General features: G+C 40.1%; 1 protein-coding gene across 1 annotated transcript; it reads left to right on the forward strand.

Moving 5' to 3' along the window:
• The first annotated feature begins 1,191 nt into the window (after nucleotides 1-1,191).
• On the forward strand, nucleotides 1,192-18,947 carry LOC134866310 (arylsulfatase I-like). Its single transcript, XM_063886412.1, has 11 exons — nucleotides 1,192-1,374; nucleotides 4,767-4,957; nucleotides 8,030-8,169; nucleotides 9,241-9,390; nucleotides 9,496-9,570; nucleotides 10,425-10,599; nucleotides 11,406-11,642; nucleotides 12,178-12,324; nucleotides 14,381-14,528; nucleotides 14,997-15,580; nucleotides 16,461-18,947. Exons 2-11 carry the CDS (start codon nucleotides 4,772-4,774, stop codon nucleotides 16,881-16,883), a joined length of 2,265 nt encoding a protein of 754 aa, XP_063742482.1. The 5' UTR covers nucleotides 1,192-1,374; nucleotides 4,767-4,771; the 3' UTR covers nucleotides 16,884-18,947.
• Nucleotides 18,948-19,471: the final 524 nt, after the last annotated feature.

Genomic DNA, 19,471 nt, shown 5'->3' on the forward strand with positions numbered 1-19,471 from the left:
GGCCTTGAGGTTGCTGTAATCTCCCTTAAGGAGGGGCAGCTTGGGCCCTTTGTTGATGCCAATCTATGACCGAGCTCAAGCTACCATGAGATAGTTTATTGTTCAGGGACGTCTAGAAGCCCTTCTTATCTGGAACATACTGTAGGTTCACTGGCGCACATTTGTATCCATGGACAACAGCTTTAGTTAGATTCAGGGTCCATATTTGTTTACTCTCTCTGATGAGGAATGCTGATTATACACTCTGAACTGGATAAAACCTTGGACTGCAGGAGAGTTCTTCAGAATTGGTCGGGCAACCGCTGTCTCAACTCGTGGCTGCAGCAAATGTCTTGTCAACTCTCCGGCTGTAGACTCCATAACAAACCTTCAGTGTTTGCCATCAAAGCTCCAGCTCTCCTCGTGTCTCTCTGAGTTTCGTCTTCATTGCTTCAGAAGTTTCCATCACACATATGATCATTGTTATATTAAAAGTATGTTTTCTTTAGGCAGAATTTATTGTTAATGCTGTACCTCTCCGTTACACTCCTTTTTAAATCTGCAAAATGAATAAATACATTTCCTTTTTTTGACAGTTGACAAAATATAATGAAATAACAGAATAAAGGACCATAAAAACAAAGTTATAATAAGAAAAAACTCATTTAGAAAACTATAATAACATTAAAATAAAGCAATATTTACATGAAATATAGATATACCCATCAATATACAATGAAATGTGTAGTATTGGTATGACAAGTGGAAAGCTGTGCAGATAAATAAAATACAGTACTTGAGAAAATGTTATTTCACTACTGACAACCAGAGTATCCTTGCACACCTAATGTAAATAATATCCTACTTTTATATTGTGTTTGTTGTAATTCAGCCCTTCAATAGTGTCTTATCTGTCAGATAGTTTAAAGATGTTTATCTTCACGGTCAACTTGTTTAGTTTAGTTTTATTTTCTATATTGAGATGTTTATATTTTACTTTCTGCTTGTTTTCATTTCTAAGTGTGTGCAATGCCTTGTTTTGATCAATTTGGGATCAATTATCTTTATTTTATCTAAAAAAATAAACTGAAATATCCTGAAACTGAAAAATAATATCTACAAACTTCCTCAAAAAGCTTCCACATGTTCTGCTGTTGTGTGTTTTATTGTGACAGGTCACAACCGGAAGTTGCTCTCAGGTGTTGCGTCTGCCTTGACTATGGTCGAATTTCATTATTGGGAGTGTGGACTCTCACTGAAGGAAGGAAGGAAGGAAGGAAGGAAGGGTTTTTGTGGATTCTTGAGGACATGCGGCGTCTTCTGCAAACTTTGCTCCACTTTCTGCCAGCTGAAGAAAGACCCGGAGAGTGAAGAATGAACTGAGGAGAGGAATAGGTGAGGAGGAGGGGGGGCGGGGGGGTGGGGGAGGAAGAAGAGCTGTTCACTCCCATTGATCCAATATCGAGGTATTGATTTAGGCCTGGCTTTGACATAAAACACAGCTGTAGTGAGGAATTGATGTGCATTCAATTAGAAATGTGAGGAGCTGTTTGCACCTGGATGAAACTGTGACGTCAGACTGAAAACAGCACAGTTTTATTGGAATACAGTGCATTAGTAACTTGGTAACATGCTGTAACCCTTTTAATGCAGGACCAGTCTGTGCTTGCAAAGCTGCAGAGGAGGAAGCAGTACTCAGATCTTGTACTTAAGTAAAAGTAGAAGTGTGTATAAATACTTTGTTACAAGTAAAAGTGTTATCATCAAAATGTACTTAAAGTACCAAAAGTAAAAGTAGTCATTGTGCAGATTGGTCCATTTCAGAATAATATATAAAATAAGATGTACGTTTATTAATCCCCGTGGGGAAATTCAACGGTATGTTTTATCATTTGTACTCAGATCTTGTACTTGAGTAAAAGTAGAAGTACTCAGATCTTGTGCTTGAGTAAAAGTAGAAGTACTCAGATCTTGTACTTGAGTAAAGTAGAAGTACTCAGGTCTTGTACTTGAGTAAAGTAGAAGTACTCAGATCTTGTACTTGAGTAAAGTAGAAGTACTCAGACCTTGTACTTGAGTAAAAGTAGAAGTACTCTGATCTTGTACTTGAGTAAAGTAGAAGTACTCAGATCTTGTACTTGAGTAAAAGTAGAAGTACTCAGACCTTGTACTTGAGTAAAAGTAGAAGTACTCAGATCTTGTACTTGAGTAAAGTAGAAGTACTCAGATCTTGTACTTGAGTAAAGTAGAAGTACTCAGACCTTGTACTTGAGTAAAAGTAGAAGTACTCAGATCTTGTACTTGAGTAAAGTAGAAGTACCAGAGTGTAGGAATACTCTGTCTCAGTAAAAGTATTCTAAATGTTCCTCCAGTGAAAGTAGAAAGTACTCTCCTCTAAATGTACTTAAAGTAGCGACAGTTAAAGTAGTCATTGTCTGATTGGTCCATTTCAGAATAATATCTCTGATATGTTTTATAATGATTGATCATTAAAGTGTTCTCAGAGCTGGTAAAGGTGCAGCTAGTTTGAATGGCTTTGTATACTGCAGGGTAGCTGCTGGATTTACTGCAGGTGAACTACAGTCTGATTTAAGGGCTGATTATATTTACCATCACTAATCCTAATCTGAATAACAGTATTTTATCCACGGGGAAGCCAGCTGAAACATGTACAGCAGTAATGTTCACCACACAGCTGCTTTTAGTCTCTGTCATGTATATGAACTCATCAGTGCATCTTGGCTCTGTAGTGGAAGCATGTCCTAGATTATACAGATGTGTTCCCGTTTCCTTTCACAGAACACCGATCCGCACGTCCAACTGCAGCTTTCTCAGAGACAAGTAAAGGGTTAAAGTTGAAAAAAAAAATGGCCAGTAAAATCTAATGCATAGCAGTGAATCAGCCCTGAAACATCTGGCAGTGCTGGAGGAATTATTCAGACCCTTAACCTTGGTAAAAGTACTAATAACACACAGTAGAAATACTCAGTCACAAGTAAAAGTTCAGTTCCTTTAGAAGCGTGAGTATTTTCAGAAAAAGTACTTTGTGTGTTTTAAATAAAAAGTACTAAATGCAAAATATGTGAAAAAAATGTACAGTTTATTTAGTTTCCGTACATTTTCTGCCAATCGATCAAAGGGTAATTATTTCTAGGTGCAGTACTTTAATGATAACAAAGAATTACATTTTTATAAACTCTTCATATGTTTTGTTTTCAAGAAGCTCAAGTAACTAAATCTGCCAAAAGATCTCCCTCTGTCATGTAAGCGTAGAAGTTTACAGTATTATAATACGGGAATACTCGAGTGAAGTACATGTTCCTTCGATTTGTACGTAGGGTAAGTACTGAATGTAAATTTACTGAGTTACATCCACCACTGAGGACATGGCCAGTGTGTTTTACGTACGGATGAACAAGGGTTTCTTCTCTAAAAGGCGAAAGCAGCGTCTGGCAGCATTCCTTCATGTGTTGCTCACTGCCAGTGATTCAGGCTTTAATAAATCACACACACCGCCTCTGTCTTCCTTTTGTTTGCTGGAAACTTGCTGCTGGATTCGTTGGGGAGGCTTTCCTAAACACGGGCAGAGGATCCGAACGTTTGTGAGAAGCTTCACTTTTAGGTTTGGACTCTGTTGTCACTTTCAGGCCAGTTTACAGAGTGAAAACGTTCATATAACACAGTCCACTTGTGCTGGAACAAGGTCTGCAGACATTTTTGACAGATAATAATCTCAAATGATTATTTTGTTTGGTTCATGTCCTTTTAAAGAATATATAATACAGTATATTTGAGTTTTTGGGACTTTTGACTCAGGCAGAACAAGCAATCACATTGGATTCAGACAACTTATCGATGTTGTTTCTCCCATTTCTGAACAATAAGTTGGTTAATAAGTCAATTAATTTGTTGAATAAAGCATTAGCAGGTCCATCAAGATTGACCGTAACCTTTATTCTGTGCACTCACAAAAGAATAGACGGACAAAAACGGAATATTTTAAGTTTCACGACATTAAAAAAGTGTGCAACGAGACGAGCTTTGTGCAGAATAAGTAGGCATAAGATATATATACATGTGTGTAGTAACACTAATGACATCTAAATCTAACGCGTTAAATGGAGTTAAGATTTGGGCAATATTTACCACATAAACCTGACCAGTTAAATTGAAGTAGCTCTCCTTTTTAAAACTGCAAATCAATGAGCAAGATATCTTTTAGTGGTGATTGATTAACACGATTCAAAAACACAAATAAAGTGATCCGTTGTGAAACAGACAGTTAATGATAAACTCATATTAAAGGTCACACAGGACAAACAGAAGAGTCTAATGGTTCAAACAAACAAATAAATATAACGAAAAGAGGACTCTTATTATTTACGATCCTAATGCCGCTAACATGAAGGTATTAAAGTGTGTTAAATTCAGTTTAATCTCTAAAACCTGGTCCGTATATTCAATATTACCACCTAGGATTACATGTACAGTAGTAGAGGAAAGTGTCCATGCTGCACAGAGAGTTTCTGCTCTCAGGAAGTCTTCATACAAGTCCAAAGATTATAACGGGTTAAAGACCTCCTCAGAGTTTCATGCAGCAGATGGATGTTTCAGATCAGTAACCAGGTCCATCTGAAATGTGGTTTTATGATCCAAACTTAGTCCTCCAGCGATGGCACACGCGTGTGAATTTGTGCCGACTCAGACCTTTTAAAGCTCAACTCCCCTGGTGTTTTGTTGCTGGAAGGAACTGTTTCTATTGTTGAGGTTTGTTTTGTTCCCCGCAGTAAAGATGCGTGCTGCTGCCGCCGCCGCCGCGGCTCTCGCTGTACTGAGTGTTTTCTGCGGCCTCGACCAACTGTCTGCACAACGGGCCAAACCAAACCAGAACCAGACTGACAGAAACACCCAGACTGATGAGACAGAAGTGAAGAAGAAGAAGCAGCCACACATCATCTTTATCCTCATAGACGACCAGGTGTGTGTGTGTGTGTGTGTGTGTGTGTGTGTGTGTGTGTGTGTGTGTGTGTGTGTGTGTGTGTGTGTGTGTGTGTGTGTGTGTGTGTGTGTGTGTGTGTGTGTGTGTGTGTGTGTGTGTAAATATATCAAATCAGATTCTCTGATAGAAGCAATTAACTCCTATATATAACCAGAGCTGGGAGAAGTACTCAGGTCTTGTACTTGAGTAAAGTAGAAGTACTCAGATCTTGTGCTTGAGTAAAGTAGAAGTACTCAGGTCTTGTACTTGAGTAAAAGTAGAAGTACTCAGATCTTGTTCTTGAGTAAAAGTAGAAGTACTCAGATCTTGTACTTGAGTAAAGTAGAAGTACTCAGATCTTGTACTTGAGTAAAGTAGAAGTACTCAGATCTTGTACTTGAGTAAAAGTAGAAGTACTCAGATCTTGTAGTTGAGTAAAAGTAGAAGTACTCAGATCTTGTACTTGAGTAAAGTAGAAGTACTCAGATCTTGTACTTGAGTAAAAGTAGAAGTACTCAGATCTTGTACTTGAGTAAAAGTAGAAGTACTCAGGTCTTGTACTTGAGTAAAGTAGAAGTACTCAGATCTTGTTCTTGAGTAAAAGTAGAAGTACTCAGATCTTGTACTTGAGTAAAGTAGAAGTACTCAGATCTTGTACTTGAGTAAAGTAGAAGTACTCAGATCTTGTTCTTGAGTAAAAGTAGAAGTACTCAGATCTTGTACTTGAGTAAAGTAGAAGTACTCAGATCTTGTACTTGAGTAAAGTAGAAGTACTCAGATCTTGTACTTGAGTAAAGTAGAAGTACCAGAGTGTAGGAATACTCTGTCACAGTAAAAGTATTCTAAATGTTCCTCCAGTGAAAGTAGAAAGTACTCTCCTCTAAATGTACTTAAAGTAGCGACAGTAAAAGTAGTCATTGTCTGATTGGTCCATTTCAGAATAATATCTCTGATCTGTTTTATAATGATTGATCATTAAAGTGTTCTCAGAGCTGGTAAAGGTGCAGCTAGTTTGAATGGCTTTGTATACTGCAGGGTAGCTGCTGGATTTACTGCAGGTGAACTAAAGTCTGATTTAAAGGGAGATCATATTTACCATCATTCATCCTAATCTGCCTAGCAACTAACGGGATTAATACATGTAGTGAATTAAAAGTACACCATTCACCTCTGAATTGAAGTGGGGTACAAATACAAAGTAGCACAACACTGTACTTAAGGACAGTACTTGAGTAAATGTACTTAGTTACTTTACACCTCGGTATATAACGGCACTAATCTGACACCTGATAGTTATTCACAATATAGTTAAAGTACAACAAAAAACACGATTCCTTTCATCTGTAAATTCAGCTGCTGATGATACATTGATTTAAGTTTCTAAGACTCAAGACTTTTTGATTTAGTTCAGTCGGATTACATTTCATTTGGCTTGCGCTTTTATCCAAAGCGACTAACAACAAGAGCAAAAACCACACAGATTCAAACTTCTACCAACAAGGGCAGTGCAGATGTATTCACTCCAAGCGGGTCATACCATTGTAAGTGCTGGTGAAACAGTTACAGGGGTAAATGAACAGTTTAAGTGTTTGGTTGGTCGTATGAGAGGGTTAGTCACGTGTTTATATGCATTATCGGTGCTCGAGTTAACTGCCTGAACTAGCTAACATAAGATGGTAGGCCAAATGAAAGGAAAGAGACAGTGGTTTATCAGCAGGAAAGACAGGACGAAAAGTTGTCGACACAGCCGTCAGTATTCTCTCTTAAGGAGGGAATGAAAAATGGAAGATTGTTTGATCATAAATCTGAACAAAGATCGATTTTGAGCAGCATCATGCTTAAAAAGTGAGGTTGTTTCAGTATGTAGGCTACATAAAAAGAACTAAAATGTAAAAGCTTCAGATCCGTCTGACACACAAAAGACAGAACAGTAATTGATCTGATTATTAATTATTACATAGCTGCAGGTAGGATTAAAGGAGCCTCTGGTTCTGCAGCAGATTGTGTGTGAGGAGTTTATTTTATAATCTTTTTATTAAATACAAAAACACACAAACAGATAGCAAATGATAAACAGTGCAGGAAGGGGCTTGTATCTAAATAATGTACAAATATAAAACTCAAGATCAATACTCAAACTATTCCTTTAATTCAATACAAATAGCAAACTTCACAGACTGATGTAAATACAGTGACACTGAGGAACAGTACGACTTAAATCAGCTTAGCATCGATGCATGCTTCCAGTAAAGCAGCCAGCTGATGCTTATCTTGCAACATGGTTATTTTGTTCCCCTCTCACATGAAACAAAACAAAATGTTCCCCAAGAAGGCACAAAGAACAAAGTCTGATAGCCTGCTGCATGAGGGGAGGGTGAGCAGGCTGCAGAAACACACATGAACCTGTTTAAATAAAACTCAGGATGCTGAGCAGGGAGTTCAACAGCTCTGTAGGAATCAGAGGTTCAATTTTCCCAAGAAAAGAAAATTGTGTCCCTACTGATGGATAGTCCAATATATTTGGACTTAAAAATAACCAATCACATTGGATTCAGACAACTTATCGAGGTTATTTCTCCCATTTCTGAACAATAAGTTGGTTAATAAGTCAATTAATTTGTTGAATAAAGCATAGCAGGTCCATCAAGATTGACCGTAACCTTTATTCTGTGCACTCTCAAAAGAATAGACGGACAAAAACGGAATATTTTAAGTTTCACGACATTAAAGAAGTGTGCAACGAGACGAGCTTTGTGCAGAATAAGTAGGCATAAGATATATATACATGTGTGTAGTAACACTAATGACATCTAAATCTAACGCGTTAAATGGAGTTAAGATTTGGGCAATATTTACCACACAAACCTGACCAGTTAAATTGAAGTAGCTCTCCTTTTTCAAACTGCAAATCAATGAGGAAGATATCTTTTAGTGGTGATCGATTAACACGATTCAAAAACACAAATAAAGTGATCCGTTGTGAAACAGACAGTTAATGATAAACTCATATTGAAGGTCACACAGGACAAACAGCAGATAGTCCAAATAAATCTCCTGAATCCTTCGACACAGGGCTTCAACGACATCGGCTACCACAACCCCACCATCAAGACCCCCACTCTGGACAAGCTGGCGGCGGAGGGCGTGACTCTGGAGAATTACTACGTGCAGCCGATCTGCACGCCGTCACGCAGCCAGCTGCTCACCGGCAGGTACGGAGGATTTTTCCCGGGGGGCTTCCTGCATGATGGCGTATTAGTTTATTAGTTATGAAGCACCCAGAACTCTCAGAGTCAGAACTATAAAAACTTCAGGTATTACGCTCCGAATATCTGGAACAAACTCCCAGGAAGCTGCAGGTCCGCTGTGACTCTGACTGCCTTTAAATCCAGGCTGAAGACTTCTAACCTGTGCTATTCTATAGCAGCTTATTTTAGGTTTATTTGATCCTCTTTGCTTTTTAATGATTGTTTTTAAAATGCGAGAGAGAGAGGTGTTCATTAAGTCTGATCTGAGGCTGCAAGATTTGGAGAAAGTGTGATTATTTTTACTGATTGATCCACTTTGCATTAAGATTGAAAAGAAATACACACCGTATAAAATGCCATCAAATACAATCTATTAAACCAAACAACGTTTCCATATTGGAGATAAATCGAGCGTACAATCAGTGGGGGTGACCTCTCTTTCAAACACACAGAACAATCAGTTTCTTACTTTTCACTTTCAAAGCCTTCAAAGACCTAGCCCCCCCTCCACCTCTGTGATGTCATCCAACGACACACCCCCACCCGTGGCCTCATGATCTCCCTCCCCAGTCCCGTCCGATCTGCCCAAAACAATCAAAAACTCATTTAAAAAAGCCCTCGAAACTTTCACTTTGCCTTCAACTCCTAAACTCCTCTGACCCCTCGCCCCTATTCCACCTAGCGTAGCGCTTATTATTATTACTAATCTTACTAAAATAAAACAAAATAAACTTAAAATCCTCACTTTTTTGAAGCTGAAAGGTGGAAATGATTGAGCTCTACGAGTTGTTATAAAACATATTATACCTCATAGGTTATTAATGTCACTGAGTTCTTCAAATCACCGCGTCTCATTTTTAGCTGTGGATGTGTACTCAATTACCTTTATTGGTATTCTATTTTCACTAATGTGTGCGTATTCCTTATTACAGCCTGCCTTTTTTAACCTGCTACGCCTGTCACACTGTAAATGTCCTCGCTGCGGGACAGAATTCTGATTCTGAGACACTTTTTTTGGGGGGGGGGGTGTATCAGATATCAGATCCACACAGGCCTGCAGCACTCCATCATCAGACCCAGCCAGCCCAGCTGTCTGCCCGCTCACATGGACACGCTGCCCGAGAGGCTCCGCGAGGCCGGCTACTCCACACACATGGTGGGCAAGTGGCACCTGGGCTTCTACAGGTGAGCTGGAGGCTTCACACGGGGGCGGGGGGGGGCGGGGGGGACTAATAGGACCTGGAGTATCTACCCTCTCTCACTATTGAAGCCACTCTGTCTCTCCTGCAGGAAGGCTTGCCTGCCCACCAGAAAGGGCTTTGACAGTTTCTTTGGATCTCTGACAGGAAGTGTGGATTACTACAGGTACAAATATATAGAGTTAGGATTGTCACAAGTAACCCGGATTTACTGGTTGTGTTTGTGAACCCACAGCTCCATAGTTTCTCTTCTGATAACTGGATATAGCTGGACTTGTCTTCACACTGCACGTTTATAATGAGTTTAATATGCTGTTCCTTGCACACTTCATGTAAATGATATCCTACTTTTGCATTTCTTTAGCTGTCACTTGGCCCTTCGTTGTGTTTATTTGACAGATGATCTACAGATTTTAGTCTTTCACTGTCAACATGAATACATTTAACTCTTTGTTTTATTTTCTATGTTGAGATGTTTATATTTTGCTTATTTTCACGTTATGTGCAACGCCTTGTTCTGACATGCTGCTGTGACAAACAAACAAAAAAGTCCCAAATTGGGATCAATAGTGTAAATCTTATCTACTGTATTGTCTGCCGCTTTAAAATCAAAACAGCTCCACCGGTTGAACATCTGCTCAAAGATTGTCGGTTATCCCTGTGAGAGACTCAGCCGACCATAACAACATAGTGAGGCTGTGCAACTTCATCTCTGACCCCAACCATGTCCTGAACAGTGGAAATGAACTGTTACCATCACATCGGAGTTACAGGGTCCCGCGATTTAATAAAGAAGGTCAAAAGTCAATCCTCAAATTACATTTCAGAGCTGAATCCCAGATCTAACGTACGATAGAGGGTGGTGTTTTCTCTTCAGTGATCGTGGTGTTTTGTTTAAGGTTTGTCTTCCTTGCATAGTGCTTTAAAAAAGGTGCTCTATGATGCAAAATCCACTTTTTCTACAATGATCTGTTTGGTATTTCCACTAGCCACTACTCACATGTCTGCATCTGTCCTCAGCTACGGGTCGTGCGACGGCCCCGGGTTGTGTGGGTACGATCTGCACGAGGACGAGAGCGTGGCGTGGGGCCAGGAAGGGAAATACTCCACAACGCTTTTCACACAGAGAGCTCGCAAGATCCTGGAGACTCACGACCCCACGGACAGGCCGCTCTTCCTGCTGCTCTCCCTGCAGGTATCTCTAGGTTTCAGGATCAGATCAAATGGATAACAGCCCCTTCAAAATCTGAAAGAGAGACAGAAGATGTGAAATACAACACAGCTTTCTTTTGATGCCGGCGTATGTCTGGATGTCTGAAATTGAAAGATACCATAAAAGCCTCGTTTTTGTTTATCTGTGAGCACCGCAGCTTACATTGTGAACCATTTAATTAAAGCATGAAAACGTGACTTAGAAAGGTTTCAACTACAACGACATTTAGTTATTTATGTGTATTTCACTTCCTGTTCATTTGAAGTATCTGTCCTGACAAGTAAAGGCTGAACAAAGGGCGTTTGATTTCATTTTTCCTCAGAGAACACTGAGTTCCCACTTAAGCATCATGAGCAAGTGTGGTGGTGCATTCTGGGAAATATAGGAAATGACTGACAGAAGTAAAGGAAGAAAAGAAAAGATTAAGTGGATTAGCTGTACTAAAATAAAGGATTTTAATCTAAAGTAACCTACAATAAAATGGCAATATACAGTTTAACACTTGCATAATATAGAAATAAATAATACCCTGATAAAAAAGCCTTATCAGAAAGGATTTGTTTGACTACAGGAGTGGGCTTTTTTTTACAACCCTTTTGTGTATGTACTTTTTCTCCCACCAACATTAACAAAAACACATATTCAACATGTTTCCCATGAAACACTTGATAACACAAATTAAAATATATAGTAATCATTATAGTTTGCATTGCTGTTTGTATGTATAAAGTTAAGTTCTGCACCAAAATGAATAAATAAGATGTTCTGGTGTAAATGTGCTCCTACAGGCAGTCCACACTCCCCTGCAGACTCCCAAGTCCTACATCTACCCATACCGGGACATGGATAACATCGCCCGGAGGAAGTTTGCCGCCATGGTGTCCACGGTGGACGAGGCGGTGCGAAACGTCACCTACGCCCTGAGAAAGTTGGGATACTACAGGAACAGCGTCATCATCTACTCCACCGACAACGGGGCCCAGCCGTTCACAGGAGGCAGCAACTGGCCGCTGCGGGGGAGAAAGGTAAGGAAGTGCTTCCCGCTAAGAAGACTTGCTGGTTTATAGACATGCAAACAGTTCAAATAGTTGAGGACATGGTAAAGCTAATGTGTCACAGTGTAGAGCATCAAGAAGCACCATCAGTTTTCTGCCCAGTGTTAGAAAAGATCTAAGAATTGTGACATTATTGAATTTATCCAGAGGTTCTGGATGAGGAAACTTTTAGCCTTGTTTTCTTTCTTTCTGTGTCAAATCAAGTTGTACGTTTATTTATGTAGCACATCTTCAGACACAGAGGCAGTTCAAAGTGCTTTACATCAGCATTAACACACAATCAGACAAGAATGAAGGAAAACAAACAAATAAATAATAATAAAAATAATAAAATGAAACACCGTGGAATAGCAGATTCATAAAAGAGATGCAGGATAGTAAAAATCAGCATTGTGAATACAGTAGGTGTTGCAAGAGGGGTTTGGATGCTGGGTAAGCAGCTGTAAAAAGAGACTAAGTCTGGCGATACTACCTGCGTGAGAATATAACCTGGCTGTGTTTTTAGGGTACATATTGGGAAGGGGGAGTCCGTGGAGTGGCGTTTGTCCACAGCCCCCTGTTGAAACGCAGGAGGCGGGTCTCCAAAGCTCTGCTGCACATCACCGACTGGTTCCCCACTCTGGTGGGCCTCGCCGGGGGGAACACCAGCCAGGTCAGTGGCACCGGGTGTTAGATCACATTTGTGATATTTTTGGCTGTTTGGGTATTTCCATTTAATGCTACTTTCTACTCCACTACAATTCAGAGGTGAATGGTGTACTTTTACTCCACTACATGTATTTAATACCTTTAGTTGCTAGGCAGATTAGGATTAATGATGGTAAATATAATCTCCCTTAAATCAGACTTTAGTTCACCTGCAGTAAATCCAGCAGCTACCCTGCAGTATACAAAGCCATTCAAACTAGCTGCACCTTTACCAGCTCTGAGAACACTTTAATGATCAATCATTATAAAACATATCAGAGATATTATTCTGAAATGGACCAATCAGACAATGACTACTTTTACTGTCGCTACTTTAAGTACATTTAGAGGAGAGTACTTTCTACTTTCACTGGAGGAACATTTAGAATACTTTCACTGTGACAGAGTATTCCTACACTCTGGTACTTCTACTTTACTCAAGTACAAGACCTGAGTACTTCTACTTTACTCAAGTACAAGATCTGAGTACTTCTACTTTACTCAAGTACAAGATCTGAGTACTTCTACTTTACTCAAGAACAAGATCTGAGTACTTCTACTTTACTCAAGTACAAGATCTGAGTACTTCTACTTTACTCAAGTACAAGATCTGAGTACTTCTACTTTACTCAAGTACAAGACCTGAGTACTTCTACTTTACTCAAGTACAAGATCTGAGTACTTCTACTTTACTCAAGTACAAGATCTGAGTACTTCTACTTTACTCAAGTACAAGATCTGAGTACTTCTACTTTTACTCAAGTACAAGATCTGAGTACTTCTACTTTTACTCAAGAACAAGATCTGAGTACTTCTACTTTTACTCAAGTACAAGACCTGAGTACTTCTACTTTTACTCAAGTACAAGATCTGAGTACTTCTACTTTACTCAAGTACAAGACCTGAGTACTTCTACTTTTACTCAAGTACAAGATCTGAGTACTTCTACTTTACTCAAGTACAAGACCTGAGTACTTTTACTTTTACTCAAGTACAAGATCTGAGTACTTCTACTTTTACTCAAGTACAAGACCTGAGTACTTCTACTTTTACTCAAGTACAAGATGTGAGTACTTCTACTTTACTCAAGTACAAGACCTGAGTACTTCTACTTTTACTCAAGTACAAGATCTGAGTACTTCTACTTTTACTCAAGTACAAGACCTGAGTACTTCTACTTTTACTCTAGTACAAGATGTGAGTACTTCTACAAGTACGTACTTTTGACTTGTTCCTACACTTTAAGATGAGTCTCTATCTGTGTACTTTGTAGCTGATGGTCTTTTGGCCTATCTTTATCATTCAGGGTATTAAAGGGTAAACACCGGGCAGATAACACACTCCATCTGACTGACCATCAGGTGCTGTAAAACAGAGCAGATTTACGGATGTTTTTTTCACATTCATGCATGTGTTTCTGCATTGTCACAGGAGCTAAATCTACATTATTCCTCATTACAGCCTCTAATCTTCACAGCGCTACTGTAAAACTGTCATTTTTTACTATCATGTAGATAAGCTTGCTCTTGACATATTATGATACGTGCACTATGTCTAAACAACGTGCCTCGCAGACGCTTTGAGGTTTAGTTCAGACGTAAATCACTTTTATTGGCCCGTGCGTGTACAGCTCCCAGAGAGTTTTTTGGCATAATATGGGTATTCATTGCCAAATCAGATAAATAAGGCTATCTTGGCTCCATTAAGGACAGGCTCTGACTTGTGCAGAACATTCGGCAGCTCTATTCACTAAGGGAATGTATTATTATTTATGCCTGTGCGGTAAATGTGCGTCTTTCTGTCATGCAGGATACACATGGGCAGTTTGACCTCTCATTAACAACTTTAAATTTACTCTAAAATGCATTTTATTTGTTCCATTATTTTCCCTTCTTACGTGTCATTTGTTTTTTTAACACCAATGAAATCAATGTTTTGGGAACAGTTAGGGTTCGATGCGTTTCGTTTTTTAAAATGTTTTGTAAATGTTGGTACATTTGCTCTTGAACACGTGTTAATAGAGTCGGGGCCTGGATGGATTCGACGTCTGGCCCACCATCAGCGAGGGGAAGGAGTCGCCCCGTCAGGAGATCCTTCACAACATCGACCCTCTGCACAAACCCCCGTCGCAAACCATGAAGTGGGACGTCAGCACGGAGAGAGCTAAGGGTACATCCAAATTATATAACCGTCTTTGCAAAAGCTACTTGAGTATCAAAGTCTTTACTCGGGTTACGGGGCTTGAATTAAATTCACTTGGGAGAAATCTGCACAAATGTGGCTGTCAACTAATCCATTAATGGCTATACTGATGCATATTCTTTGGTGGAAACAGTCATGACTGGGTCGTTCAAAGGCATCGCTACATTTTGGTTGTTCTACCGTTATAATGTCACTAGCAAATACAGTCTGTTTAAGCAGCAACATTATTCCAGAAAAAGGACAGTCCCAATAGCCTCAGCTAATCATTTGTGTCTATCTCATGCAACTGATTGATAGAGGAATTCAAAACTCTGGGAAGTTATAAAAGGAAGCAGCTAAGAGGAGGAGTAAGCAGGAAAACAGGAGCACCTCTTAAAGGAAGCAGTTTAAAGAAGGCTGAATAGTAATTGCAGTAATTGTTTTTTGTCATGTCAGCAAATAAAAAAAAAGGCCCAAAGAAGAAGAAGATCCTGAAGCAGAAACCGAAGCAGAAGTCAGCGTTTAGGGTGAAGAAACCTCCAACGTTTACCCATCATGCAGCTAAACCTGAACCCAAACTTAAAACCAATCCCATTCCCAAACAAAAACTGAAGCCTGTTCCCGAACCGAAGCTTCAGCCCGTTCAAAAATCAAAACCCAAACCCACAACCAGGACAAAGGTTTACCCCCAGACCCCGAGACTGCCACAATACAATCCATCGGGTTCGGGAACATCTCGCCCTAAACCTCAGCCTCAGATCCAGCCACGCTTAAAGCGAAAATCCAGGAGGAACACGTTCCAGAACTTTTCCCAATCAAGACCGCCTCAACGTAAATCCAAGACAGAGCACAAATTGCATTTCAGGTCAAAGTCCAGGAGGACGTCCTCCCAGTACCTCAACACGTCTCGGGCAGCAGCGCCGCAGCCCCGGTTCAGTTTCCCGTCAGTGTGGGACGCGTCGGTCCAGGCTGCCATCAGAGTGGGAGACTGGAAGCTGCTGACAGGAGACCCGGGCCACGGAGACTGGGTCCCGCCACAGGTACTGCATCACACTGAGAGCCCATTTTAAATTGATATCGGGATGTTTTGTATAGTCTGGTTGTGTGAAATATATCAAATGTTGGGGAAGCAGACAGGAGTACAGGCATGGAGTGAGGGGAAGCAAGTTTATTTGTAAAGCACATTTCATCACAGAGCAATTCAAAATGCTTTACAAAAAAAGCCTTAAAAGCATTATGGCATTGTGCGACAGAGACACGTTATACCATTACCCATAAACCATTCTAAAGTAAAGCACAAAGAAGACATAGAAATAAACTGGCAGTACAGAAAATATATATATATATACAGTTGACTATAAACTGTCAGATAAGTAAACACGCTTGAAATGAATTACATAAATCAATAGTCATTTGATTTAATGAATGTTGGTGTCCTGCTGTGGATGGAAGCAGCAGCCAGTCATTATGAAGCCATCTAAAATGGCGCGCCCCTGAAAAAGAAAAAAAAAGTTGCACCAAATGTTTATCTCCCAGACCCTTTCCTACATTTTTTCCTTTGCTTACCTAAAAGCCACCACATCCCCATTCCCAAAACCAGTAATTATACCCTTGCAGAGCCCATTAGATGCTGGTCTACCAATGCCTTGCTCAGTCAGTTTCTCTGGTGGCTTTGTAGAGAAGCACACATGTCTTTAGTTTCTGGCCAGAAAGGGTTTTCTACGGAGGTACTACAAAAGGGTAACAAAGACACACAGCCGGGAGTAGATGAAGAAAAGAGAGAGAGGAAGACAGAGATTCTAGCCTTTGCAGACCATTTACGTGCACCAAAACCCATATAAAAACACACTACAGTAGAAGGTAAACCCCCCCCCCAGGTGGCGTTATAGGGCCTCTTTAAACATTCTTTTTGTTCCTCAGGTTATGTCCACTCTCCCTGGTCGCTGGTGGAACCTGGAACGTCCCATCTCCCCTCTCCCTAAATCGTCCTCCGTCCGGAAGAACATCTGGCTCTTCAACATCACGGCGGACCCCTGCGAGCGGCAGGACTTAGCGGAGCAGAGACCGGACGTCGTGCGGCGGCTCATGGTTCGACTGGCCTTCCACAACCAAACGGCCGTGCCCGTTTATTTCCCGCCCGACGACCCGCGAGCCAATCCCAGCAGGCACAGCGGGGCCTGGGTTCCCTGGGTGGAGGAAGAGGACGACGAGGAGGGGAAATATCACGGAGTGTACAAGAAAGGGAAGAACAAGAAGAAGAGGAAGAAGCCAAAGTGCCCGCTGTGCAAACTGCAGTCGTTCTTTCTGAAACTGAACACCGGGATGATGTCCAATCGGATCTGAGGAGTCCACTTTTTCAAATGTTGTTTGGTACATCGTCGCTTCCTTCAATCAATGAGGAAAGTGATAACCAGGTGAGTCAATTCCACTAAACTCAGTTGAAGGGAACCTCTTTCTTCATCATGTCCTTCACTTTTTAGTTTGTGCCTCTAAAACGCTTCAGCATGTATAAATATGGACATTATTTTACATACATGCAGAAGTTGAGCTGATTTAGGCTTTTGAAAAAGGGGCACTTCTTCCAAATCACAATCACACATCTGGCCATGCAGATACAGTCATGTTCATTTTATTTGCCAAGGTTTGGAAAACACTTGTCTTAGGTAATAATTGTTGGAAATGTTCCTAGTTCTTGTGCCTTAATCTTGGAAATTAGCGATCGTCCTTCGTAGAAACAGCCGTGATGTGGAACTGTGTGTCTTTTTCTGTCATGGGTGAACTGAGCCTTTTAATTCCTACCTTTTCTGATGGTAACGTGGGTTTTCTTGAGTGTTGTTCCCTGATTTATTATGTAATTATATTTACTGTGTTTTTCACAAGTGAGGAAAAAGCAAGTCTGATTTTGATTCATAAGTTCTTTCATTATAATCCATTTTTCTTTGTCACTTTGAAACTGACAGAGCTCTTGACAGAAGGGCCAACACTGTGTGACAGAAATGTAATTCTACTAACTTTGAGCAAACTGAAAGCAGAGCCTCTGTTATCAATCATCTGTAAAGTGACAGTTATCAATGAATGTGTACACCAAGTGTTTAAACTTAAAGAGGCCCTATCGTGCTGTCGTGTGTTCTATAGATTTGTGTGCACGTCAATGGTCCATTGGACTCCTTTGTCTGCTTATGGGAGATAATGACATCCCTATGTAGCACTCGGCTTCCATTGGTTAGCACTCCAACACATTGTATGTGATAGGCTAAGGGGCGGGACTTCTCTAAGCCGTTGACCAATCACAACAGAGCCCAATCAGAGCAGTCTGAGCTCTGGTTTCAGACAGAGGGTGAAAAGAGGTGCTGAAAAATAAAGAGCTTTTTGAACATTAAAGCATGGAGACATGTCATAAAGTGGCATTACATACAAATCTGAACCTGAAAATCTGCACAATATGACCTCTTCAAGCATCTGTCTTAGGTTTTGAAACAAATGTTTACTTTTAACAGTGAAATTGCATGATTGTGATATTTGTTTCTAGAAATCTGTTACTGTTTTCATTTGTTGTCACTGATAAACTCTGTAAAAGGACAAGAAGGTTTGAATATCTTTACATCTTTCTAATATTTGTTGTGTGATGTATTGATTTCCTTTCTGTGTGAATGTGGCCGTTTGAAAGTATCGCCATTGACATATTTTGACTATAAATGTAATCTATGTATTTAATTCACTTTATTCTACTGTGAGTAGCAGAAAAGGACATTTACATTACATACATTGCATTACATGTTGCTTGGGGATTGAACTGAGCCACAGCCTCCCTGACATGTCATAGTCGAAGTCATTTTAAACAAAACTGTATTTTTAAGCATTTTCAAGTCATTAAAAGACAAAGATTTTCTTTTAATTATAGGGTTTAATTTCTAACAATGTTGGTTAAATGTCTGCTGGATTTAAGGAACATTTTAAATCATTTAAATCTTTAAATAAATAATTGAAATTAAATCATTTAATCTTTAAAAGAGTCATTTTTTAAAAATGGAAGCGCTGAAATAAGTTGACGGATAAATGTTACCCTGCTCTGGTTTTCCTTTTCCTACTGAGAGCTGTGTGAATAATATTTACGACCGCTTTTCCCTCAAGCTATCACATTTCACAGAAAATATTTGTCGTTTTAAAAACCCACGTACATATTCAGAAAGCAGACGGGAGGAAGTGTGGCAGCAAAACTAGAAACCTCTTTGATGTTGGTTTGCTCCCTTTGAGCAGGACACCTAACCTCGAAATATTTTGGAGTATTTGCACAAAATTTAACAAACCACGCCTGTGGCTCTGTGCAGAGTGAGCGTGCAGCTGAGAGCACCTGAGAAAACCTTTAGATGTCCTCACCCTGAGTAAATAAAGGTCAAATAAAATGAACTGTGTCCTGTTATGTTTACTGGAGACAGCAAACCATTCATCAAGGGAATTTTTATGGGCAAGTTGAGCTCTGGACTTCAATCAAAAATGTGATTATGACGCGGCATGTGGAAACTTTATTTTGAAATCTGTACCTAATATGATGGCTCTTCAGTGCAAACACCTTATTCATGTTTAAGAACATTTAGCTATACACATCCTGCCGGTTACCGGGTAGTTCATTTATTTAAGTCCAATCAAGATTAACATGTTGTGACTGTAGTCTAACTGAAAGCCTGCAGCTGTCAGAGTTTTATAGACAGGCAGAAAAAAAGGGAGCAAAGTAAAGTAAAACAACAAAAATACAGACGAATACAGACCAGGTGGTGGGGGGGGGGACAACATCAGGATCACAGGGAAAACAGACAGGAACCGAGACGAGCTGACAAGAAACACAAGGGCAGCAGGTGCACACAATCAGAGCATCACACAGGCAGGAGAACTGAAAGACAGGAAGGGGAACCAGGCAACACACAAAGAAGAAA

Source organism: Eleginops maclovinus, chromosome 6 (assembly GCF_036324505.1).
Source record: "Eleginops maclovinus isolate JMC-PN-2008 ecotype Puerto Natales chromosome 6, JC_Emac_rtc_rv5, whole genome shotgun sequence".
Classification (NCBI taxonomy): Eukaryota; Metazoa; Chordata; class Actinopteri; order Perciformes; family Eleginopidae; genus Eleginops; species Eleginops maclovinus.

What these genes read in the sequence shown, in the direction of transcription:
- LOC134866310 (XM_063886412.1), top strand. Translation starts at nt 4,772, where the DNA reads ATGCGTGCTGCTGCCGCCGCCGCCGCGGCTCTCGCTGTACTGAGTGTT. An exon ending in TCCTGCTGCTCTCCCTGCAG is followed by an intron (nt 10,600 to 11,405) that starts GTATCTCTAGGT and finishes GTGCTCCTACAG; the next exon opens with GCAGTCCACACTCCCCTGCA. An exon ending in CCGGGGGGAACACCAGCCAG is followed by an intron (nt 12,325 to 14,380) that starts GTCAGTGGCACC and finishes ACGTGTTAATAG; the next exon opens with AGTCGGGGCCTGGATGGATT.